Source organism: Lycorma delicatula, chromosome 4, assembly GCF_047948215.1.
Source record: "Lycorma delicatula isolate Av1 chromosome 4, ASM4794821v1, whole genome shotgun sequence".
NCBI lineage: Eukaryota > Metazoa > Arthropoda > Insecta > Hemiptera > Fulgoridae > Lycorma > Lycorma delicatula.
Genome location: NC_134458.1, coordinates 142,753,625 through 142,780,624, shown reverse-complemented (window position 1 = coordinate 142,780,624; position 27,000 = coordinate 142,753,625). Strand labels below are relative to the sequence as shown.

Here is a 27,000-nt window from a genome sequence, read left to right as displayed (position 1 = left end):
TTCAAATCCCCGCTAGAGGTCCCTAAATTACAATGCAAAGATATTTTACTTTTACAAACTCTTTCGAGTCTACTTCATTATTACGTAGTAATAATTTGTAGGTTAAATTTTTTTAAAATATTTTCATTAGTAATTCAATTATTATTGCCCTTAGATTTTTTGTAATTTGAATTTTATAACATTTACTGTTTTATTTCGAGCGTTTTGTTGTGAAACATAAATCATTATTTTAAAGTGTAACGTCTTAAGTTAAAGTGTTTTTTAATCTACATGTATCGATTGTACGCAGCATACAGCTATCTATTGAAACTAAGCGATAATAAGCGTTTAAAGCACAAACGGGACTATATAAACCTTCGTAGTTTGTAAATAAACGTGTTAATTTTGTAGTAGTAATCGTATACGGTATTTGAAAAGAAATTATAAAACCTTTTGACAGTTATTGCTTTACTATTCTATTACAATGGAAACGAAGAAAAGAAAAGGAATTCACGACAGAATAGAAAGTGGAGATAATATAAGGACTGGAAAGCAACTGCAATAAGCCTAGATGAAAGGCAAGACATAATAATTGCATTGCAAATACGAAACTTGTTTTTCATCAAAGCTTTGTTTACAACATACTTTTTAAAATGAAGTATAAAAAAATTATTTTAAGATGTACCTTATACTGAGCGAGATTTCACTGAACAATTGTGTTCAGTAATTTGAATTGTCATGAATTTCAATAATGCTTTTGTTATTTTTAAAAGTTTTTTAACACGTTCAAGCATAGTACATTCTATATATATAAATGGAAGACATGTAACGAAGATTTCAAAATATTTTTTCATATTTCTGATATCATTGACTGTGTTGAATTTTAAAGCCTTTGAATACATAGCCTGAAGTTATTCAGAGAGAATAATTAAAATACTTTGTCGAATAAATTCAAGAAAATTAGTTACAAACTTAAAAGAATAATAAATATTCTCGTGTTATAGATAGCCTTAACACGGTCCCTTTAACTTCATTTCTCTTAATTCCTTTTCTTATTTTTATCAAGAATTAAGGTTTTATTTATATCTTTCGCTAACCATTTAATTTATTAGTATGGACAGATATGGCCAACAAATATTTTGAATACAATTTTAAAAAAATAAATAAAATTTGCCGATCTTCGAGGGGAAGTGGTAGCGCCTAGGCTTTTCATCCGTAGGTCCCTGCTTCGAATTCCGGTCAGGTATGGGATTTTTCATACGCAAATAATTATCCATTTTCATATTGCATATTTTCATTTTCATATTTTATATTTTTAATTATCCATTTTCCCAAGTAAAAGTTTCTTTGTGAGCTTCTGTGGTGAATTAATTCGTCAGTAAAATATATATTATATAATATTGTATACTAATATAACCACTACAAAAGAAAAACAAAAAATGTATTCTGTAAAGTTCGTTTTATTGTTGGGAACCAAATTAATAATTACTAAAAACAATTTATTACCCCTTAAATTTTTTCCGACTTCAAAAAGCCGAAATTTTAAAGAAAAATTAAAAAGCTACATTATTTAAAGAGTTATTTTTTAGTCACTTTTATATTTTTAAAGTCTTTTCTGAAGTCAATTTTTTTAGAAATGGTAATACTAATTACAAACTTCATTTTTTTTTTTTTTAATATACCATTACATTATGACTACTTCATAATAATGAAAATTTAATTTAGTAAATTATTTTCAAAAATCAATGCAGCTTTATTCGTAAGAGGTTAACAGAATAGCTCATTTAAAATAAAATGGTACAGAAAGAGGTAAAGCGGTTAGGAAGACATTCATTAATCTTTCTTTACACCATCAATTATTCGAATAATAAGCAGACAATTATGCTAGTTAATTCGATATTACAGCCAACCGAGATGGTTAATCAAAGATTAGAAGAAACTTATAGTTTGATCAAGATTCAAATATGGAATCTCTAAATTAAAATAATTAGTCTATATTATTCTAACAACATGTAAAAAGATAAATAAAATGCTACGAAAAACAATTTTTTTATTTTATAAAAAATATAATAAAATAATCAAATTCTTCATAAAAATGGATGAAATAATAATAGTATTATAATTCTGAACTTTGTGAGTATACATGTTGATAGCTAGACTATATCTGTTTAAGAAATGTTTCTGTTGTTCTTAGGAGAATAAATTTAACAACAGTATAATTTCTCTCCTATACATTTAACAGTTAAATAACTTTCCCAAAACTTATTTCAATGCCACTTTAACAAGGATTTTTAACGAGTTGTGAAAAATAGGACGGTTAAAATTAGTAAGAGTTTGTATAAAACAAAGTAAAATAGGAATAAATGAAGGAAAAGTATAGCGTAAAGAGGATAACAAAAAAAGAGAAAAAGAAGAAGAAACGTTTAACGTTTAACGAGAAGAATGTATATATTTAGACGTTAAAGGTTCATAAGGTAGAAGTTCAGGGACGGCCTCGTGCTGAGAGATAATGTTTTTAAGCATCGGTGAAAAACAGGTCTGCTTTTTAGAAGTAAAGAACAAACACGCCTTTGCGCATTTACTTCTGTTGCCACTGTAATAATAATAGCAATGCGTAGCGGCAGTAATCTGTGCGTTTCTGGGGTAATTCTTGACGCTACGGGGCCTTTGGTCATAAATTTTACGGACCCTTCTTTTTGCGAAAAACGAGAAGGCAACAAGATAAAAGCTCTTAGAATGAAGAGGTCAAACCTTCTTGCCTCTATAAGTTCGGCCCCGTTTTGCTTGTTTTTTTGCCCTTTGTCCTTTAAACAACTTGTTATGGTTTGTTATGTATATTATATCTGTAAAACCAACCTAATAAAGAACAAATTTATTTAAAAAAGGTGGTAATTTATTATTATTATTTTTTTATTTATTATAAAGTATCACTATATTACGTTACAAAACCAAATTTAAACACTAAATAAAATGAAAAATTGACATTTCATGGATGAAATAACGCACCAGCTCAAAAGCATAGTCGACAGTTTTTGCTGTTATGTTCGTACACATAGGTTGATCTTTACATCTAGAGCGCCGTGACGGTGATGTGCAAATTTTCCACTGCTCCGTGTATTTAGTACTGCTCATTGTTCTCATGATAAAATTTTATGGTGCATTTACTATTACTTACAAGTAGTACCTTTACATACTGTTATATATTTTTATATTATAAAAGAAATCAAATTAGTCAGACAGAAATAAAAAAAAAAATTTCTTAAATGAATTGTTTAATTTATTTATTTTTATTATTCAGTCGAACGTAATAAAATGCTACAAATCTATGAAAAATTAATCCACACTCAAATACTTGAACTGCAACCTAATTTATTATAATACGTGATTTTTGTTATAAAACTATATAACTTAACATTTTACTAGTTTACAAAATCATTGGCACTACTAACATAGTCAAGTAGAATAAATTAAAAAAAAAAAAACAAAAAAAACATTACGTCTGTATTGTCCTTGAAAAACACTATAATACTATATTATTATTCTATTAATAGAATTTTATTATTTATGAATATTAAATTCTTTTTTTCAACATGTGGTTAGGAAATACTGTTATTTACATTTTTATAATAAAATATTTTCTTTATTTGTAACTCAAACAGACTACAAGCATTATGACAAGCACTCTAGATGGAAAAACCAACCGATACATATAATTCAGCTTGCGTACTGATACTGATAAAAAAAAATCACATTGCAGTCTGTTTTTATTTAGATTTCATTCATAGTGAACATATGAGCATGGATAAGGTGTGCAAGTATAGTAAAATACCGGCTGAGAAGCGAGCAGCATTACTATTTGAGAAAACAACTCTGAATGGTGTTTCTTGTATACCTTAGGTGCTTTATATACTTTCAGCCAAAAGAAATACTGGGAATTACAGTGTAAAATTAAAAATTAGTATTTTTACTTGCCACAATTTTATTTTTACGTCTGACCACTCTCTTACAATTTTTACCTTTAGTATACTGATTATACATACGATAAACTCCTGTATCTTGCACAAAAAAAAAACAGATTGAAGATATTAACGTGACTGAATAGAGGCAGAGTTGCTTTCTGATATTCCACTGAAGCGTACAGATGATATCGACAAAGACGCGAGATACTTAAGCTTAACAATGAGGTAGGCTGAATGGCGCTCAACGCCTATGGGAAGCGTGCTGATCTGGCAAATAGGAACTACCGGAGGGATGTGTTGGACCTGATTTCTGACAAGAGAAGGAAGAGATGGCAGCGCTTCAGGAGGTTAGCCAACAGAACAGCCCTGAACATAGCTGCTCAGAGGTTAAGGACACTGATGGAGGAAGCTCAAGAAGGAGCCATTCAGGGATTTAGTTGAAAATCTGTCCTCTCTCAAGAGAGACGATGAAATTGGGGCGGCCACACAGCTCATTTCCTCCTTTAAGGCCTCTCGACGGATAGGCTTGTGGCGATGTCGAAAATGCCGAGCTGTTTGCTAGATATCATGGCATGGTGATCGCGCCACATGATGAGCAAGGAGCAGATGCCAGATAAATTTTTGAATTTGTGAATATCTCTATCCTACTGAGCCTGTCCATAAGATCAATTTCTTTGGAAGAGATATCTAATGAACTCAAGAGGATAGAGAAAATAAGATAGATTCTCGGGTTCGACTCTATAACGCATAAGATGTTATTTATGCTGCCGTTTTCGGCTATATTAAACATAAGAAACTTCTTTAATGGGATTCTTCAAACGACACACTTCCTTTTGGAATGGAAAGTCTCTTAGTTGACGGTGATTCTAAAGCCAGGTAAACCCTCACAGGAAGCTTCTTCTTACAGGCCGATTAGCCTCCTGCCGATTTAATCTAAGATCTTCGAGAGACTTTTTTTCGAAGGCTAGAACCCGTTTAGGAGTGTGAGGATAAAATACCCGACCATCAGTTTGGTTTTAGAAGTGCCCACTCAATTATAGAGCAATCCCATAGAATATATAACGCTATTATCGGATGTCTAAAGAGAAGAGGTACTAATCTGCGGCGTTTTTAGACGTACGTTTTTAGCCTTCGACAAGGTTTGGTTGCCAGGCCTGTTCTTCAAATTGAAATCTTGCCTTCCTCAGCCTTATTATTTGATTCTGCAAAGTTACTTAGATGGTCGCTTCTCGTAGGTTAGATGGAATAAAAATCCCCCAGGAGTGCCGCAGGGCTCGGTATTGTGACCGATTTTATTCCTAATGTATACTACTGATGTTCCTTGTTCACGATCTGTTGCAATTGCATCGTATGGGGATGATACGGTGATCTTAACAGTTGACGATGACCGGATTGTAGCCTCGGAGAAGCTTCAGTCGGCATTGGATGCAGTCAGTACGTAGCTACACAAATGTAAGATTAAAGTCAAACCGGCGAAATCTATCCACGTTACGTTTACGACTAGAGAGGAGACTGCCTTCCCGTCTACTTGAATAACTTTGAAATTCCTCATACAACTAGAGAGAGATACCTAGGTTTACACCTAGATCGACGTATGACGTGGAGAAATAAGTTGACCAGAAAATCAACTGTGTGTTGGCTAATGGTAGGGTTTCTCATTTGTCTCTCGTTAACAAGGCCCTTCTATTTAAGACCTTCTTGAAACCGATATGGAATATGAGATTCAGCTCTGGGGGACGACTAATGACAATGTTGAAGTAATCCAAAGGTCACAAAACAAGATGCTAAGGAAAGTGAACCAATCGCCTTGGTTCGTCAGAAATTCTGAAATACATGAATAACTTGGGGATCCTATATGTTCGGGATGAGATTGACCGTTTAAGTTCTAAATACATGGTTAGGCTAAACAGATACATAAATCCCTTGCTCTGAACTTTCTAGACAACGGTGGTGACATTAAATGATTGAAAAGGGTTCATGTGCTGACCATAATGATGGTCGCTGAAGATAATCTATTTTCACATTTTTCGTTAATCTTTGTATCTTGCGCATTTATCTATTTCTATTATATATTTTTTCCTTTACTGTTACCAATTTACTGTTGCTGTTTTAAGTTATTATTGTATGTAGTATTCTTCCTTTACATTTACCTATATTCACTTATTTTGTCAGATTTTTATTTGTCTGTATTTAATTTTCCTTTCATTTGTTTGTCTACCTGTGCTAATAAAAGCATGAGGATCTTCTATCTGATAAAAAATATTGCGTACGAACTGAAAGTGTTGGACACATGTGGTCCGTAGATTGGACAAGTTCTAGAACCTAGTGATGATAGTACTTGACATAATGAGTGTTTACTGGATCTTACTTGTTACTATTGATATATTTATTAACATAGACGTTTACTATTATTATAATAATTTACTGTTTGTTTTCGTGAGGGTTCATGTGAAATTTTAACTTATTTTTTACTTATAGTTTCTTCAGGAGAAACCGATTGTAAATTTTTATTTTAAAGAAAAAAAAAATTATTAAATATTGTTATTTTATAAATGATTACGTATTGTAATATGATTTCCAAAGAAAAATTATCTTTCTTTCACTTCTTAAGTATTTAAAATTATCCAGTAGAATCTAGACAAAACATAAATCTAAGAAAAATAAATGTAATAGTTGTTAACGCAAGATTAGTAGAAGGAACAACGTCTTAAGATATTGAAATACCTATTCAAACATTTTACTACAGTTTATTTTCTTACATTTACCGCTTTTATTTTTTACATAGTATTAGAAGATCTATGGACGAAAAACGAGAGAGTAAAAAAGAAAGAGACGGATGAGTAAAGAAAATCGAAAAAGAAAAACGGGGGAAAAATAAGAGAAATGGTGGAGAGGGGTTGATTCAATCCCTAACAAAAGGAAAGGTCAAAGTAAAGTTAAGGCCGAAAGACTGTTGTTATCGAGTATATAAATCCTTCATACCTGAATCTTATAAAAGGACTGTACTTTCTGGTAAGGAAGAAAAAGTCAAACTTAACTGAACTCTGAACTATAATACTACTACACGAATTCATCCCCTTCGAATCGTACGCAGTTGGAAGCTAAACCGAACAGTGAACCAACCCCTCTTCTTTTCTTTTCGATTTCTTCGATTAAACAAAGATTGTGCGACTGTTGGCCGCTGTATATAAATCAAGTAAACATATCTTGACATCTCCTCTCTATAATAAATCAGATGTTGCCGAATCCGAATCCGTTAAAGTAAACCAGTATAAGGAATAAAGAGAGAGTGCGAGAGAGAGGGAGAGAGAGAGAGAGAGAGAGCGAGAGAGATTCTACTCAGACCATCTAGTATAAGTTGTTTTACAGAGACTTTTTTTATGGATTTATTTTCTTTGTATCAGTTCCCATTAAAATCGCTTTTAAATCTTTTCATTTCGATGTACAGTTCAACTTTTGCTTCATTTTTTCCCCACTAAAATTTTATGAATGATAATCAGTCTCAATCCAAGCAAAAGAATGTCCTTCGTAAAAAAAATCCTAGAAGGTTAAAAACATTGAAAACAGTTGTGTTAATCCGTAACAGTTGCAACAAAAAGGTTTTAAAATTTCTCACTTTCGGGTATAAATATCAGGTGTTCATAATTTCATAAAACAATATTATATAAATTTTTTTCTTTTTTTTTTAATAAAAGGTCAACTTTGAAAGAATTGGATCTGATACCAGAGGATTTAAGAGAGAAAACAGAGAAAGTGAAAAAAAAAATGAAGGATAATAATGCAAGATTTCAACAAACATAAAAAAATCAGGATTGATCAAGAGGGTTTTTCTAAAAAGAAAAGCAAGATCTAATGATAAAAAAATATTGGGAATCAAAAAAACTAAAAAATCCCAAAGTTAAGAAACAAATTAAAGACCAGAATAAAATGACTACAGAGGTCCAATGAGTCCTTAAAAGCAAAAAAATGGTAAATTTTTAATTCAGGAGAATTTAATTATAAATGCACATTAAAAAAATAAATTTCATATTTTTTAACAAACTAGAAAAAATAGATAAAATACGTATAAATAAACAGTAAAACGAGTAAGAAAAAAGGACATAAATAAATAAAACAGAGAACTTCGTATAAATTCCTTAAATGTTTCTTTTCTCCCCTTTTATATTCTTCTTTTTTTGGGTACTTTAAAAGAATTTCTTTTACCTCAGGGAGTTTTAAAGTACAAATAAGCACAGAAGTCATTCATTTAGTTATAAACGACGCACTAAACATTACGATCTCATAGGAGACTTGAAAACGGGCTGTGTTCTCTTGGCCAAGAGAAATTAAACTTTTAATTTCAACCACTCACGAGTTTCGTCCTTTCACATTTCTTTATATTACAACTGAAACTGTACGGTGGGTTTTGTTGGAAAAGAAAAAGAGAATTTCAACAATTTCGATTAAGATATTACTTCTTTTATTTGTAGATAGAATTTTTATTTATTTTTCTATTCATCTATTAAAAAAAAAAAAAATAATTTTTAATATGATTATTTATCACTGGTCATAAACCAATGTATTTTTTTATAATATTTGTTTTTAAAATAATAAAAAAAATTATACGGTTTTAAAATGAAAAAATAGGTATTTTTGAATGCGGGTAATTTTATTCTATTCAGTATAAATATATAATAATATTATAATACATTATTTATAGAGATGTCTGGAAAAAATACATTATTCTGCAGCTGTGATGTGCAAATAAATGAAGAGTGTAGATATTGAATTAATTGAAATTCTCCTTAAGCTGCTTTTTAATGATAGGATAAATATCATTTTTTATATTAAGTACAATTTTATATACACATATTAATAATAATTTCAAGGATAAATATCAGATTTCTCCAATTTGAACAATAACCAGTTATCGAATATTTAAAATATTCAAATCGTTATTCTTAGGGTTAATATTTTAAATTGAGATTTTAATCTAAATATTTGTTTTTGAGAGCTTTATCTCAAGCTTGGCAGCTGGCTAAATTATCAGTAACTACGTGGAATCTATACGTGCGGAATCACAGCTATCAGTGCCATCATTCTGTTTCGCGCTACACAGACAGAGCTGTAATACGTACGGTGTGATATTCGAATTTCATAAACTGGCATAATACTCGAGAAATCAAATCTATTATAACTAATAAATTTGTGGTAAACGTAACGTATTCGTTCACAACAAATATTTTAGAAACAGAAAGTACTATTTAAATAGTCATCCTTATACTACAAATCGAATATTTCTTTGTCTTCTGTGGAACTGGTTTGGAATCTAAAATTTGTATTCCATTTACATAAGTAATTCTTTAAATAATATTTCATTAACAAACCGGTTTGTTTTTTAAATCTAAATCGTTAGTACACTAGAATAAAAACTAAATAACAATAAACGGGTATAACACACGTTGTGTTTTGACGAATAAAAGCTTGCATTAAAAAAAATTACCTACGTATAAATGTAAAATAATAAACGGGAATCTGTAAGTCATCATCTGTAAAGATAATTTGTGGAAAGAGTAAGTTAGGTAGATTGTAATGCTGGTATGCTGCTATAATATTTCAGTTTAATGCAGCATGTCTAAATAGTAGCGTTCAAGGGTAAGCAAGTGAAGAGATATATATGCACACCTTATATTAGGGGGAGTGAATTGTAAATGTGTATGTGTGTGTATATATCTTTGTGAGGTACAGATATATTAAGTGTAAGGAGAGTAAGCGAGATAGTATAATACCGAGAAACTGTAAGAGTGAGAAAGAGGACCGTGTCGTGAAACAGTTCATAATTTACCTCAGAAACAGTAACAGCAGTGGTGTTGCTTTTATTCTTCCGACGTGCCATTTTGAGAGAGGAATTAGCTTTATTCTTGTGTTTCCTGAGCCAGCCACGTCTAAATGAGGGAGTGAAATGGAGAATATAAGGGTGAAATCTGCGACCATATTTATGTAATCTTTCCCCTTATATCTATGACGCAGTCTGTGCTCAGTTTTTTCTCTTTTTCTCTCATACTTATAATGTTTCTAGATTGAGCTTAGGACTATACTTTTTATTGTCATACACGTAAAAGTCTTAGCACGTGTCTTTGGCACAACGTTACAATTTGTTACCGGTATATTCTACGGTTTTGAACAGTTTCATAATATAATATTTAAAAACTAAACAAATAATATATTCGATTAGGTTACAACTAAAAAATTGCATTATTATTGTTGAATAATTTCTAAAAGCAGAAATGGGGCTAAAAGCCATTTTGAAAAAATAAAGATTAAAGCTTATTTACTATTTTTTTTTTTTTTACTATACAAGAAATTGTGAAGTTTAACTTTATATGATGGGCAGTTCTATCAGAGGCCTACTGAGGAACCGTTGTACAGAAAACAAAACCCAAAATTTTCACAAAATAAATTCAAGATTGTACAGAGTTCAAAAATCTTCAACAAGAATCTAGTGTGGGCCTAATTAAACCCAAAGAATTTAAATGAAAAAAGAAGAATCAATGAAAGGATAAAGAAAAGTGGTAAATGTTGATAAACGATGACCAATCTACGGAGGAAATGTGACATGAGAGAAACAAACCCATTCACACAGAATAGCTTCAAACAACCAATGGACGACCATCCTATCTATAACTCTTAAGAAGATCGAAAGATCTTTACCCACGATTAAAAAAGCACATTTTTGAACAATGATATTTTGGTCATTAACATATAATTTAAAAAATTATTTTTCAGGAAGAAAAACCCCAAAAGAAAAAATAATGAAAAACTCCAGCATGTTTTTGTTTGATTTTTGCATTTATCTTAAAAAAAAGAATATTAGCAAACTCATAACATACGTCTGCATTATAATGGAAGAAAATATAAACAGAGTTCTTTAAGGTAAATTGTACAAGAAACATTACGGGTTAAATTTTAACTAAAAAGGAAGTTTGTAAAAATGCTTTTTTTATAACTTTGTTAAACCAAACTTCCTATGCCTCGATTCACGAAAATGTAGATGGGAATGGTTTAAGTTAGAGTGCGAAAACATTACGTCCTCTACAAAAGAATTGTAAATTATGACATTTTTATCCATTATTATATACATCATTCCTTAATTTTTTACCCCAGGAGAAAATTGTTTCCTATACTTAAATCGTATTCCTTCAATCATTTCTATTTACTCACATAACAGGAGTGGATAACCAAACCATATAAGTATAAAATAATATTCAATTTTTTATATTAATAAAAAAAAATAATTTACACAAAATTGATAAAAACTTATGTGATATCAAAAGTTAAATAGGAATAACATTGATGAAGGAACTTTTAATCTTTTATAAAAACTTTTAGTTAATTATTTTAAATCTAGTTTCAGTACAGTTAAAAAAAAACTGATTATTTTTACTTAACCGCTACGAGTACAAGTCAGAAAATGTTACAAAAAATGAAAGTTAGATCCGTCTCTCTCTCTCCCTCTCTCTCTCTCTAGGGCAAACTATACCTGATTTTTTTAATTAATATATATATATATATCTTACAGCAATGTCATCTAACATATACACACAAAAACCAAACGGATTAAGCTTTTTATTAGGCAAACTGTTAAGATACATGTGCACTATGCACTTTCGTGTCCATTTCCCTTTCTGAATTTCATCTATAATAGACAAAAATAACTTTCCCTAAGCTGATTAAAATAAATTTGATATATTAAATTTTATACAATAAAAAATCAATTTATCAACTAAACAAGTAGTCAAATTTAATAAAATGGAAATAGATAAATGTGTATGAAGATCATTTCCAAGCTTACTATAAAAAAAACACTTAAGTTGCGCGAGATTTTTAACAACTTCAGTCAATATTTACAATATTTATTTATGGTTGTAATATATTTCTATATAATAAACAACTGGGTTTGCAGAGTTTCATTTACTACAAAATATTAAAAGGCATATAATGCTTGTAAATTCTTATATTGTTCGATAATCTAATAGTCACTAAAAATAAATATTACTAAGCTAAAAGGCAAAATATAATGCCAAATTAAAAAACTAAAAAAAAAGAAACATACATAACTATTTAAAAATTACAAAGAGAAATTTTTGAATTATGATAGAGGAAGAATACTCAAAGAAATTAAAATCAAAATATAAAAAATCTTGGCACATCGATTAGAAATGAGAAAAACGTTAATCTGAAACACAAGAAACTTGGAAGGTTTTCAATATTTCAAAATCTACCTAATCCATCTTTTTTTTCAATTTTACAGTTTAAAATCTATTTTTATTTTTTTCGGAAACTAATTTTTGTACGTTTATAAATCAAAAATATCATGTATAAATAATTCAGATTAATTTTTTTATTATGATATGAGATCATGTGTTTACTTTTTTATTTATTCAAACGCAAGAATATCAGAACTGATTTTAAGAAAACTTTTTAGCATAACTAATTTTAAAATAAAAATGTTGGTTTTGTCTTCAAATTAAAATCTTCATAGATGGAAGAGGATGTAAAATAAAAACCTTATGATTAAAAATAGATTTACAATTTTGGTAATGCAAAATGTATCGTACAAGTACATGTAAAATGATCAGAACTGAAATTAAAGATACAAAAATGTATGAAAAATTATAAGATATATATATTTTTTTTTAATTCCACATAACAGAGGAACCGCCGAAATAAAATTGTTGATTTATTTTTTTTAATTTAGCAACGTTTAAGGAAAACAGGTTTCTTTATGATTAGATTATTTATGGATATTTTTTTATGAAAAAATTAAAAGAATAAAAATTAGAACTGACAGAATTTTAAAGAACGTTTATAATTAAATATCTGGAAACTGGAATTCCAAAGGGGTTCTTGAAAACCCCTTTTGTTTCCAAAACATGGGTTTCCAATCACCCATGGTGGAAAGTCGCATTCATGATTTACTTGATAAGAATATAGTTTAAAAGAAATGTTATAATGGGCCAAGTAATTTGTTCAAAAAATCATATTACTTGCTTTTTTTGGGAGGAGGGAGAAAAGAGAAGAAATCGTTCCTGAAGGAAAGACGGGTAAAATCGGGTAAGACGGTTAAAATCGCTTACAAAAAAAAATTTAATCTAAAAATAACTTACTTCCGTTGCTTAATATTTCAATTATTGGATATACACATTAACTGTATGTATAGTAAAGTTATTTTAAATTATTGTGACTAAGCAAGCAATAAATTTATAGGAAAAAGGAAACCAGGTAAACCTGCAATGGAGATATTTTGAACCGTTGCAGGACACTAGGCCTACGCCAAGACGGTAAGAGATTATAATTATAAAAATGAAAATAATAAATCTGATTTTAGTTATTACGTTGAGACCAAAGAGTGTATTAAAAAAGAAAGGAGGGAAAAAACAAAAAAAAGAAGGGATATAATATTACGGTACTAGAATGAACTAAAAATAACATAAAATTAAAAAAAAAATGTTTTAAACTAATCTATTTTTCAAATGGATTACTCTACACAATGTAACTCAAGAGTATTTTAAGTACTGAATATTACTGCAGAAGCTAGAAAGATGGTTTTGAGAAAAATGGTAGATTATTAAAAGCGGAGCCTTATAGCAGGATAAAAGGTAGTTATATATCTCGAGCAACATTTTTATGATATTCATCTAGTTGGTTAAAGAGAACTGCTTGGTGGGGAGAGGAGAAGGTACATTTCTACAGGAGAGAGAAAAAAAGAATAATAAAAAAGGGAGGAAACGAGGAAGGCAGTAAAAATTCTAAGAGAGGAGAAAAATCTATGCTATAAAATCTTAAACGTAATATTCATTTCCAACGTGGGAATAAACAAAAAAAAGACGCAGATTTCGTAAGAAGGCTAAAATAATAATAATAACAAAAACAATAGCTATGCCGTTGTTTTACTGTAATAATATTACGCGTTTTTCATTTACAATATTACATTAAAGCGTATCGGTTATGTAGTAAAGTACAACATAAGGATCGTAGGTATAGTGCGTTCAATAAAAATAAAAGCTTGTATTGGACAAGATCGAGACTGCATTACTACCGAACCTGAAAACATTTACACCCATCTAATAGGACAATAATAATCATTATTTTATTTATGCATGTTACCGTTTTCATGTTTAATTCATTATTACGTAATTACTATTAATAATTCAATAAATAATGATTGTAAAAACAAGGATTTTAACTTAGGTGTACTCTTAAATTAAAAAAAAATCTTAACTGCTGCTTGAATGTATATGTAACCTTAACTACACTAATTAGACGTACAATTATTACTGTATAATTTTTTTTGTACAATATTTATTTTTTTTATTAAAAATTTTTAAATTATTTCGTTTTTTACGATTGTTTTTATTGTCGATTGTACTATTATTATTATTATTATCGCTTTCCTTTTTAAAATTTGCATTTTATTTCCAGTTTCTGAGCAAGTTCACCACCTTCTCTGACTTCATCGGATCAATAATTTTCACTAACGCTGTCTAGATATATGATAAATTAATCCATCATCTCGTTGATTAGCGGTTCCATCTTCTTATACTCAGTTTCAGCTTATTTTACATGTTCGCAACATGGTTTCCAATAATCCTCATTCAATTCATTCATTTGTTCCTCAGCTAATTTTTTTAACATTTAACATTAAAAATGTTGTGCTAATATTACCAACATATCATTTCAGAGCTGACCATACCATCTCGATTGGATTTAAATCGGGAATTGGGAAGATGGAAGTCACAGAACCTGATGCTCATGTTTTCTTAATAGTTCATCAAAATGATACTTTATTTTTGAATTTTTATTTGATTTAATTACGTCATACGATTGTAGTTTTAACACTGCTTTATTAAACCTGATATTTTTCTCTCCTAACCAATTAATAATGCCACTTTTCCTGTCATTTAAATTCAAAGGCTTCTCTGGAAGTGAATTGTGAGATGGCGCATTATCATTGATAACAAACACTGACTGGGGGGAACTCTAAGAATTAATTTTTCAAGTACTCATTACATGAACTTGTTGTTGCTTACGCTGTTGTGATAGGCACGTTTTTTAAATTTGTTTTCCTAGTTAACGTCGGGTTCGGAATGAACCCCATATATCCTCCAGTGTGGATTAAAATAAACCAATCACCTTTATTAATCGGCACTTTTACTCCTGCACCACTGTCATCCGACCACGATAATGTCGTCGAGTGGTACGTTAAAATATACGATTCGTCCAAATAAACAATCCAAGAATTTTCTTTTCTGCAACTGGTAATTTTTCTTAAATATTCTATTCTCTTCCACCGGATCTCTTCTTTCTCAATCAAACGTTTCCTATTATTATCAGTTTTAAACCTAAGTTATCACCCTAAGTCTTTCAGTATAGTTGATAGTGTAGTTCTAGAACCTATAAATTGAATACTCTTTTGAAGTTCTTCACGTAATTTATTTAGAAAAGGTAGTTCATTATGTTCTGCATGAAGCTCGTTAACTATTCGTCTTACAAAGCCTTGATCAACTACCTTATTTTGAATGGTGGTTATTCTTTTTTTGTGTGCTGAATGAGCACGACGGCGATTTAGATTTAAGAAGATCCTGCTTTTCTTTTCGAGTTTTTTGAACTTGTAAGCTTAAAAGCCAACAAGTTGCAACTGCAGCGGTTCTTTTTTCAAATTTCTGAATGCGTATTTAATGTTTGTTATCTTCCAATTTTCCTAACTTTATAGCTTCTTTCCTCATAATCGTATACGTAAATAACTATTTCACGAGTTTCACTACGGATTTTTTCATTCTCTTCATAAACAACGCGTACAATAAATATTATTTTGAATTCATTCAGGGCTTCCACACACCCACCGCCCATTAAAATATGAGTAGTTAAAAACACTGTATTGCAGAATATTCGGTTTCTAATGTTACGAGTAAACAATAATATAATGTCCTGCACAGTATGCTTTGTGCAAGCAAGCTTTTATTTTCATTGTACGCACCGTACAATATTTATAAATTAAATAACATCTCCAGCCATCTACAGAAGAACATAAGGACACATGTCGTTAGCATGTCATCAACATCATGATTTCATTTATAGTGAATATGAACAAAAAAAAAAACGTAATATGCTGACAATAAATTCCTGTATTTATAACAAGTTAAAAATGACCCTAAAGAAAAAAATAATTACATAGAATTACTTAAATTCACTGCTTATAATTTTATCAAAATAACATTACAGCAACCTCAGTCCTTAAGTGAATAATAAACTTTTTTGCACTTTCGTACTTCTAGTAGATAAAAATAAAGGGGACTTACGTTTCTTCTTGTGACCGTCCAGCTCTAGTAACTGGTCTTTGCTTCTCTTCCACCTAAAAAAAAGAAAAAAATTAAAATTTATTGGGTTAAGGTACAGTTTTATTATTATGAAAAAATAAAATAAAAAATAATAAGCTTTAATAAATTTGAATTTAATTTTGATATATAAATATTATTAGTACCTATAAAACTGCATATCCCTACTTAAAATAAATTGATGAAAATTTGTACACACGCTCTTCGTACGGTTTAAGTGTACAAGAAAGGAATTTTCTAAAGTTCCTGGTTTAAAGGGTTAAAATTAAGTTACAATGAATTTTACTAATTTCTAAATTTCTCGGTAACAAATTATTATATCATCTTGATTTTTGGTGGGTGTAATCTTCATCTGAATATCTAAAAACCGATCTCTAGATTTCTCGAAATTCGTACTTGAAAGGGGTGAAGAAAAGTAAAAAATTTCAAACAATGAGTGGAAATTTTCTTCATTTCCGACTATACTAAACGAGATATTCACTAGATTTTGGCTCGTAAATACTCTCCAAATAAATATATGAAAACAATTTTTCGGTTTTTTTATATTTTCAATTTTTTAAAGTATGCGACGATGTACGGCGCGGCGGCTCACCAACACAGTCACTGCCACTGTTACTGCCTAAGTGGCTCGATTGGCAGCACCAACTTCCGATTACTAGATTAACAATCAAAATAAAAAAAAAAAAATTAATGAGAAACGAAGTGCGGGAACCTCCTAGTGGTGTTTGTCGGGTAACGCAAAGGACCAGGGAAAGAAGACTGCAAGTTTAATTAAAAGAAGTATTTGAAAAATTTTAATAATTATTTTTTTCAATTATTAATTAACATGACATTTGTGATCCCCATTTTAGTTTAAATAGTCAGAATTTAATTTTTTTTGTATAGGTTTGCTTGTCTCGCAAAGACATTTAAAACAACGTATAACATGATCATATGTCCCATTTAAAATTTTCAGGCCGTCCCTGCACCCAGTCCACCTGACAGCCGAATTCTCTAAATTGGGGTTTACTGAGTTAGCCTCTTTTACGGGAGAAAATTTCAACAGAAAAAATCAAGATACCTCAAATAAATAAAAAATTAAAGGGAAGCGTACAACCACAATTCTAGCTATCTGAAACATTGTTGGCCGCCATTATGGATAGGGCGATCAGAATTTAGTTTTAATTGTACAATTTTTTTAAAATGATATATCAAACGATCATTGGTCTCATTTGTAAGTTTTGAGTTGCTCTCCTTCCCCCACCCCTGCAGACCAAAAATCAAAAAGAGTGAAATATTCATTCACTGAAGTAGCCCCTCGGTACAAGGAAGAATGCCGTAAATCGCATCCAGTTATCTCAATTATAAAATAAGTTAGAGGGGAATGTATGTTACTTTTCAACCATCTGTATATATATATATATATATATATATATATATATATATATATACAGAAAAACTATCGTTCATTTAATGGAAAACGGTAAAATGTATTTCATATTAAATACACCAATCTATTTTTATTTTTTTAATAAAAATATGTATTGTAAAATTACCTTACAACAAGATGAAAGTTCCATATTACAGTTTGGAAATTATTTTTGTCCAGTTTAGGCTAAAACAGTGTAATTAATTTAACCCCAGCGACAAAAACCATGATAAAACGTGGTATTAAAAAACTTAAGTACTTATTAAGTGCGAAAGAAGCAGTGGCTATCTATAAAAAAATGTAAATATATTGTATTTACATATTTTATATATATATATATACATGCACGTGGATAAGTAAATGAATGTGCGAGATTAATTATGAGGAACAATATAGATAAATAAAACGAAGTGAACAAATCACATTGTGTAAATTGGTATAAGTAAAAGCTGATAGGTTTTTAATCTCTGATGATAAAAACAAAAGGATGACGTAACAACGATTAAAAAGGGTGAAAAGGGTTGCTTGGAATTTCATGTTACCGTTTGACACCCTCATAAATGTTATATCACCATTTCATAAATCGGCCATTTAATAGTAACCACAAAATTCTGGTAAGAAAGGAGTGAAATATAGCTTTAGGCTTTTGTTTTTCTATATTACAGATGGAAGGGGTAAAGGGTAAGCATGTAAATCTGAGTGTGTGTAAGTGTACATTCGTGTGTTTTTACGCCCAGTAGAACTGCTGAATGTTAATTTTAGTGGCTGTATAAATACATGAGCCATGTAATCTGATAGCTTTCCGGCCATTGTTCTGCTTATATCGTCCCTAAAAACAGCTGTATCTTCCCTGAATTATATAACGTGTCCTCGTTCCCTATATACTGGTAACTAAATCAACGACAGTAGAATTTTTTATCTGAGAAAAAATAATAATAATTATCATCAATTTTTTTTACACAAGAATTCTCGTAATCAAATATTCTGATTCAGGCAATATATTATAAACCGCTTTTTCCCTCTTTCCCATCACAATTCTTTCCCCATTATCTTATCTTTCCCTTTCCATACTGCTCTCCCTAATATCCTCATTAACTTGATTCACCTACTATTTCCTGGATTTATCTCTTCCCAAATCCTTCCAGTTCAATTCAGTTATCTCATACTTTTCCTTTTTTTACATCAACAATCCACTTTAGACTTTTTCTCTACATCCTACTCTGTGAATTCTCAGTATTTATTATCTGTCGGATATTTGTATTTAAGGACGGAATAGGTTTTTAGCTGGTAGATACCTTAGTCATAAAACTAATTTTGAAGTTACCGAAGATCCATAGAACTTAGTATTCTCACGGTTAATGAATATGAATACGATATAATTAAAGGTATGGAAAATTGGGACTCAAGAAGGGATAACAGAAAAATTATACACTATGAAAGAACCGTAGTAAGAAATAAGCAACCAAACAAGAGAATAGCATCAAGCCTCAATTAAGGAAGAGAATATCCATATGTTTCTATATCTTTTCGAAGAATGGGGGGATTATTATCTGGTTGGAAACACAATCAGTTGGGTTGACCACCTTAAATATATCCTCGATTTAAAAATTAAAAAGCAATCCTAAAACAGAATAAGGATTCCTAAACAAATATAAAGTAATCGACTGAATTGAAAACTTTCATCAAAAACCTTATTTGTAAGTTTGTCATCTTCATCACTTCTTAATTTCACATCATGTTAATTTATCTTGCTAATCTCATTTCCATGACTTGCTTTCCTTTTATTTCATATATTAAATTCCAAAATTTTACAGTTAAATTTCTTCCATCTATAATGAAAAATCGTTGGTTTATCTACATAATTAAGATCTAAAACAACATTTATTAATTAATTACAAACCATGAGAAACATTGTAAAATTCTGGTTACATCAATAGTAGAGAACTTTCATGAAATTTGACAACTTTCAAAAAATATACTTGATGTGATTATCTAAATCACATGAAGAATATCCTTCAGAATCCTTTTCTGAAGGAGTCCGAAATAGGACTACTATTGCCTGTAGGGAATTTGCAGAAGGAACAGAGGTGTATGTTTGTGTCTGAGGGATGTTGATGTTCAAATTATTCGAAATAGTAATATGTTAATATGAAGTCCTTATGACCAATATTTCTAAAATCATAACAACTAACAATGCAAATTTCTTTAAAATGAGAAAAAAGAGTGATTTATTTTTAATTATTTTTAAGAAAACTGCCTAATTTTCAACGAATAACTTTTGAAAAATTTAATTTTGTAATCTTTGAATATAGTGGTTGAGCCTAATATGAAATCTCTTCAATTCGGATTACATTAGATGTATGAATTAAATTCTGTTGTCTCTTATAACATTTTATTATTATAAAAAACAGATTTTTTCTTTTAAATGTTTGTCTCGTTTGTTATATTTTTATAACAAAATGTAAGTATTTTTAAAGAAAAAGAAAAAAAATACTTTATTAGTTTAGATATCTATTTGATATCACAACAAAAACAATCGACTTGCTTTGTCTTACAACGTGAAAATCATACACCCTTTCATTCCCTAGTTTTGACTTAAAAAGTTCAAACATATATGGTAGTACATGCGCGTCCATACATCTAAACAATACAAACACACATGTACAATGAACGAACGGTGTTTGTTTCGAGGATATCTTGCGGGTGTGTTTCCGTCAAACTCTATTTCCGGACACGGACGAGCGGAACCAGAAGAAATTGACAGTGTCCGGTTGATCAAACAGGCAGTAAAGATGGATAACGTCCCTCCAAATACGATGTTTGCCGCTACATTCGTCATTTTCAGCAATTTTCACCCTCATACTCAACACTTACATGTACGAGCTCGTGTATCTATATATATATATATATATATAAAACGATCATCTCCTTTTTCAATGCATTACGTTTTACGTGTATTCTGTCATTTTTTATTTTTCTCCCGACGAAGATAAAACGTTCTTTTCTTTGTATTGCATTTTATTTTGCAAAATATATTGAAAGGGTAAAAAAAAAAAAAAATGTTGTTTCTAATTCTTCTGACTGAATATAATTAATATAGTGATTTTCTGGATAATTAAATATACATATATATATATATATATATATATATATATATATATATATATATATATATACATAGTGGTAACAACAGGTGTCATAAAGCAAAACTGCAGGAAAACAAAATTTCCTAATAATAATGATAAGATACAAGAACAAAATATAAGGTATAATAAATTCATATATAGTAATACAAATAATTATACAAAAATAATATTAACGAGAAATCCTTTATCGGTGAACATTAATTACATTAATTATATAAAGTAATATTAAGTTATTTAGTAAGTTTTACTAAGTTATATAAAGTATTGTAATTATATAAAGTTTGTATAAAATATTACGTATTACTCGTCCAAGTTTAGAAAACGTAGATATACAGACGTACAGCAGTTCTACCTGGATCTGAAATAGTAACAAAACGTCGTAGATAGCAAGTAGCCAATCACCGGTTCTACAACCTATTTCCATCTTGCATTTCAACTGAACTTTTTAAACTTTGACGAATAGTACCTATATATGTTAATTGCTACAATGAAAAAGGTTATAGACGATCGGACACGAGAGCAAAGTAACTCCCGAAATTGATGTAGCCATTATTAAGAGTAATAAACATCCCATGCCAGGCTTACTAAGCATTCTTGCATACAAGCCTACGAAATGCAGATAATGAATGGTCTAAGATTAAACATCATTACTCTCAGTGAAAGATAATTTCGACTTCTACATTAAATTTATAATTCAGATGTTTTATACGAGTCTCAGTTAGAAGAAAGTAAGGGAAATATAATGTAAAGCAACATATTAGTGTATCTATCTTTCGACAGAGGAAAAGTGCTTTCTAAATAACTATTTCGGTATAAAAAAGTACATTAAAAAAATATTTTCCAGAATAAAAATTCAAACATTTTTTGTTAATAAATAAAAATCATTCATGGTAAATTCTACCGTGAATTTACCATGAAAACTACAAACGTTTACCTTATAATTTACGTCCAATGAATTTCAATACATTATTTTTATCAAGGAGCACAAATCAAGGCGAAATTAAAAAAAAGGGCTTTGATTGAAGTAATTAGAGCTAATCATAAGGAATACATATCTTGTATAAACATTTTGCTTCAAATAACTTTCAGTAATGCGTTTTAGTAACGGGTATATAAATTTGAGTAAAACGCATCTAAATATTCTTGCCGGCCTCCGTAGCGCGAGTGGTAGGGTCTCGGCCTTTCATCCGGAGGTTCCGGGATCGAATCCCGGTCAGGCATGGCATTTTCACACGCTACTGGTCATTCATCTCTACCTAACGGTGGTCCTGGAGGTTAAAAGCAAAAAAAAAGAAAATTATTCTGGACAGTTAAAAATTTCTTTCACTCGTTCACTACGATAAAAAATTATTTTATAAGATTAATCATTCTTTATATGATAAAACGTTTCGAAGGATATAGAACAAAGTATAAAACTCTTGTCAAAAAAATTTGTAATCACAATGATCTTTTCAAGTTATATTTTTAAACGTTTTTAGAAACGTTCGTAATTGTTTGAAAAATACATTCAAAACTGTAGATAGCAAAAAAATTAGTTCCGTAAAATAAAAAGATTCTTGCGCAAAGGATTTTCGACTTTTTGTTATTTTATTATGTTTCCTTTTGAAAAGTATCAATTCGTTCTATTTAAAAATTTACAAAAAAAAACTAATCCATAACAAACAGTTACAAGTCAGAAATGAAATATTCAATAAATAAAAATAAATAAATTAAGTACTTTATAACTTATGTCATGTTTAACAAAAAAACTAGTTACCGCAGGTAAAGAAACTTCAAAAGTCCCAACTTGTAGCATCATAACCAACCCCGCTTCTAATTTGCCCCAATCAAATTGTTTCGACCTTTAATTGAGTGTAACTCAAGAACTACTCAACCAATCCTCGTCAAATTTTCATATGCTCTATTTCAAAAGCATATATAAATTTCAATGAAATTTATCCAGCAGTTTTGGAGATTTTCAAGGCACAAAATTTTATATACATATATATAAATATAAGGAAACCCCAATTTAAGTGAATGGTATTTTCGTGCTTCTCATACCTCAAAACGTAAAGAAAATTCATTTCCACCCCCACTCCCACCTTGCAACCCAAGATACCATACTATTATTTGAAAAGTCGGTAAAAAATTTGGTTAAATTTTCAAAAAATAGTCATCTTCCATTCTTTTAGTATTCATTTTACAAATGGCGGAATATTTTTGTTTTTACGTTTACTGGCTATACCTAAATAAGCCATAGAATTTAGATGACAAGATAAGCAAAAGGAATTTATTTTAAAGTTTCAAATACACATTTCTTTGTTAAGAACTGTTTACCTTTCTTAGCAGAAAGTATAATAGTAATAATTATTATTTTAATAACAATAATTTTTCTAATACACACTTTATTGAAAAAAATTCCATAACTGTAAAAACTATTTCAATTTCTTAAAACGACGTTCGACTTCTTTCATTTCTTTACACTTAATTCTAAATATATTTTTTAATGTTTATTTAGAAAACAATGAATACATGGAGAGAGTGAGAGTGAGAGAGAAATGTAAAGCATTGGTTTTTGTATCATCTAATGAAATTTATTTAAAAAAATTCATAAAAAACTATTTTTTAAATAAATTTTATACATGATTTTGACATACCTTCTAGGTACAGTGAGCGCACGTACACGCGCACACACAGAATATATACGTATATCCTACTGAATATACGTACAAGCAAAATGCTAGTGTGTATGTGTCTAGATGCAAGCGTTGTATTATTGAATCGATAAAGGGTATATGAAAGAGGGTGGATGGAATTTGAGTGCTTGAGAAAGCAAAAACGTAGTGGGATAGTATCACACGTGTCCTTGACACGCATCGGCAAGAACTCGATTTATGGGTAACGTGTATCCCCCTACAAACGCACACACTCATACACTGAACTATGTATATACACAAGAACATACAATCTGCAATCTAAACAACTCACGCCTTAATTCTTTACTATAAAAGTTTTAATACTCCTGTAAAAAAAATAAATCAAAATTTACAACTAATATACTATTTATACCACGTATGAAACTTTTCAATCGAGAAGAGATTAATATTACAAAAGACTTCCTTTTTTTCGAAAGCTAAAGGAATCGTTTAATAAAATTTATAGCGGATCAGCGATTCTCAACCGTTTTAGCACCACGATCCCAAAAAAGTAAAACAAAATATATAATGAATATTTCGCGAACCCCCAACCGCAACCCAATGAAAACTAGTTAAAACTATTTAGCTGCGGTTGTTTACTAAATTATGTGATGAAATGAGCGAAAAGCAAAAAATCTCTTCTTTTCCATTCAAAAGTCAGGTGGTTATCGCAGAGGAAAGTGTTATAACTCGTTTATTGGAATTGAGAGATGAATTAATAACATTTTTCCAGGACAAAAAAACGCCATTATCAATGCTTTTGCAGAATAATGAATACGTGTATACTGGCTTATTTAGCTGATATATTTTTGCATTTAAATGACATGAATAACATTTTATTAATGACAGACAATCTTTATGCTTTCGTTAAGAAGCTTAATATTTGGATTACTCGCCTTCAAAGCAAAAATTTTGATATATTTCCACTCACTTCCGATTATATTAAGAAAAAATTGGGTAAGAAATTATTATTCACCACAGTTTGGATAGAATGAAGGTGCATTTGCCTGAACTATAGATTAAGATGTTTAACATCTAGATTTAATAAAATTCATTTTGGATTAAAAGAGTTGCCTCTCTTTTAATCCAATATATAAAATTAGATTCAAAGCAATTTATGTTTTATGAAAAAAACCACCGTAAGCTGCGTACACACTCTGCCGGCGCGGCGAACAACTGACAAGAAACCATAAATGAGATCAAATCGGCAACTCAGAATTTGAGAGTATTGCATAAACCAGTCAGCAATATGGACTCAAGGAAGTAGCTGTATTCATTAAAAAAAAAAATAATTAAATAAATACTGGATGCAACCCTTATTAGAAGGTAAAAAATAGGGAATATTTCACAGTTTGTTTTTACAGTAAGACAACATGAAGAAAATTATTAATTTTCTAAGAACGTCTATAAACCATCTGATGATTTGTTAAATATATATTGGGACTATCAATAAGTGGCAGGGATACAAATTTTAGATCTTGCATTTATTTTGAAGAAAAATAACAGAGCGTCATTCAGTGCGACGGTCATATTATTTTGGATGCCGCGACCAAGTTCACATTCATTAATATTAACGTTTGACTTTATTGGTTGTTTCAATTTGGTCGCCGTTATCTAACTATTAGATAACGAGACTTAAAGTGTGTTTATAAAATAATCTCTTAAAAAATATTAATACTATATGGAATATGATAAGGAAATATTGCGAAAATATGGTAAATTAAGGAGTAATTTTTAACAGGAACGATACAAAGCTAAAAATACGTAAGAAAATTGGGCACTTTCTCTATCTTGTAGCCTACATAAACAGCATAAAAAATTTGAAAAACAAAAATTATTTCTTATAAATTCCAACACCAGTAGTAAAAAAGAAAAATGAATAGAGTAGGAAATTTAGCACTGCAGTGAATTTTTTTCAGTGCTACATCTTTCGTCGCATGGTGGGAAAGAGGAGTGAAAATTATTTTCTTTATGTTTGGAGGTAGCATATGAGAAGTACGAAAATACCATTCACTTAAATTGGGGTTTCCTTATATATATTATAGGCTTATGAATAAAGTATAGTGGCTAGAAAATGTCAAAATCTACTAGATCAATTTCATTGAAATTAAAAATACCGTAATAGTACGTGTGAATTTGATAAAGACTAGTTGTGTCATAATTACGCTCAATTTAAGGTCAAAAAAATTTGAACTGGGAGAGTTAGAAGCGTGTTTCGTTAAGATACTGCAAGTTAGAACGTTGATGTTTCTTTATATGCGGTATCTTTTGTTAGCAATATTAAACCAAATTAAATTAACGTATGCGAAAGAGGTTTTTTGAATTAAAAACGGAAGAACCCTTCATTATGTGATCTATAATATTTAATGAATTCTTTTTTTTAATTTTTAATTTAAAATTTTTTTTTTTTTTGTCTTCAGTCATTTGACTGGTTTGATGCAGCTCTCCAAGATTCCCTATCTAGTGCTAGTCGTTTCATTTCAGTATACCCTCTACATCCTACATCCCCAACAATTTGTTTTACATACTCCAAACGTGGCCTGCCTACACAATTTTTCCCTTCTACCTGTCCTTCCAATATTAAAGCGACTATTCCAGGATGCCATAATATGTGGCCTATAAGTCTGTCTCTTCTTTTAACTATATTTTTCCAAATGCTTCTTTCTTCATCTATTTGCCGCAATACCTCTTCATTTGTCACTTTATCCACCCATCTGATTTTTAACATTCTCCTATAGCACCACATTTCAAAAGCTTCTAATCTTTTCTTCTCAGATACTCCGATTGCCAAGTTTCACTTCCATATAAAGCGACACTCCAAACATACACTTTCAAAAATCTTTTCCTGACATTTAAATTAATTTTTGATGTAAACAAATTATATTTCTTACTGAAGGCTCGTTTAGCTTGTGCTATTCGGCATTTTATATCGCTCCTGCTTCATCCATCTTTAGTAATTTTACTTCCCAAATAACAAAATTCTTCTACCTCCATAATCTTTTCTCCTCCTATTTTCACATTCAGCGGTCCATCTTTGTTATTTCTACTACATTTCATTACTTTTGTTTTGTTCTTGTTTATTTTCATGCGATAGTTCTTGCGTAGGACTTCATCTATGCCGTTCATTGTTTCTTCTAAATCCTTTTTACTCTCGGCTAGAATTACTATATCATCAGCAAATCGTAGCATCTTTATCTTTTCACCTTGTACTGTTACTCCGAATCTAAATTGTTCTTTAACATCATTAACTGCTAGTTCCATGTAAAGATTAAAAAGTAACGGAGATAGGGAACATCCTTGTCGGACTCCCTTTCTTATTAGGGCTTCTTTCTTATGTTCTTCAATTTTTATTGTTGCTGTTTGGTTCCTGTACATGTTAGCAATTGTTCTTCTATCTCTGTATTTGAACCCTAATTTTTTTAAAATGCTGAACATTTTATTCCAGTCTACGTTATCGAA

The 27,000-nt window shown here is 30.0% G+C and overlaps 1 protein-coding gene across 1 annotated transcript in view; it reads right to left on the bottom strand.

The window, feature by feature from the left end:
* The window catches only part of LOC142322948 (uncharacterized), a 224,878-nt gene that overhangs the window by 139,718 nt on the left and 58,160 nt on the right, over positions 1-27,000 (bottom strand). The window contains exon 2 of the mRNA XM_075362041.1: positions 16,277-16,329. Within this exon, the coding sequence (XP_075218156.1) occupies positions 16,277-16,329 (53 nt within the window). The remainder of the gene's footprint in view (positions 1-16,276; positions 16,330-27,000) is intronic.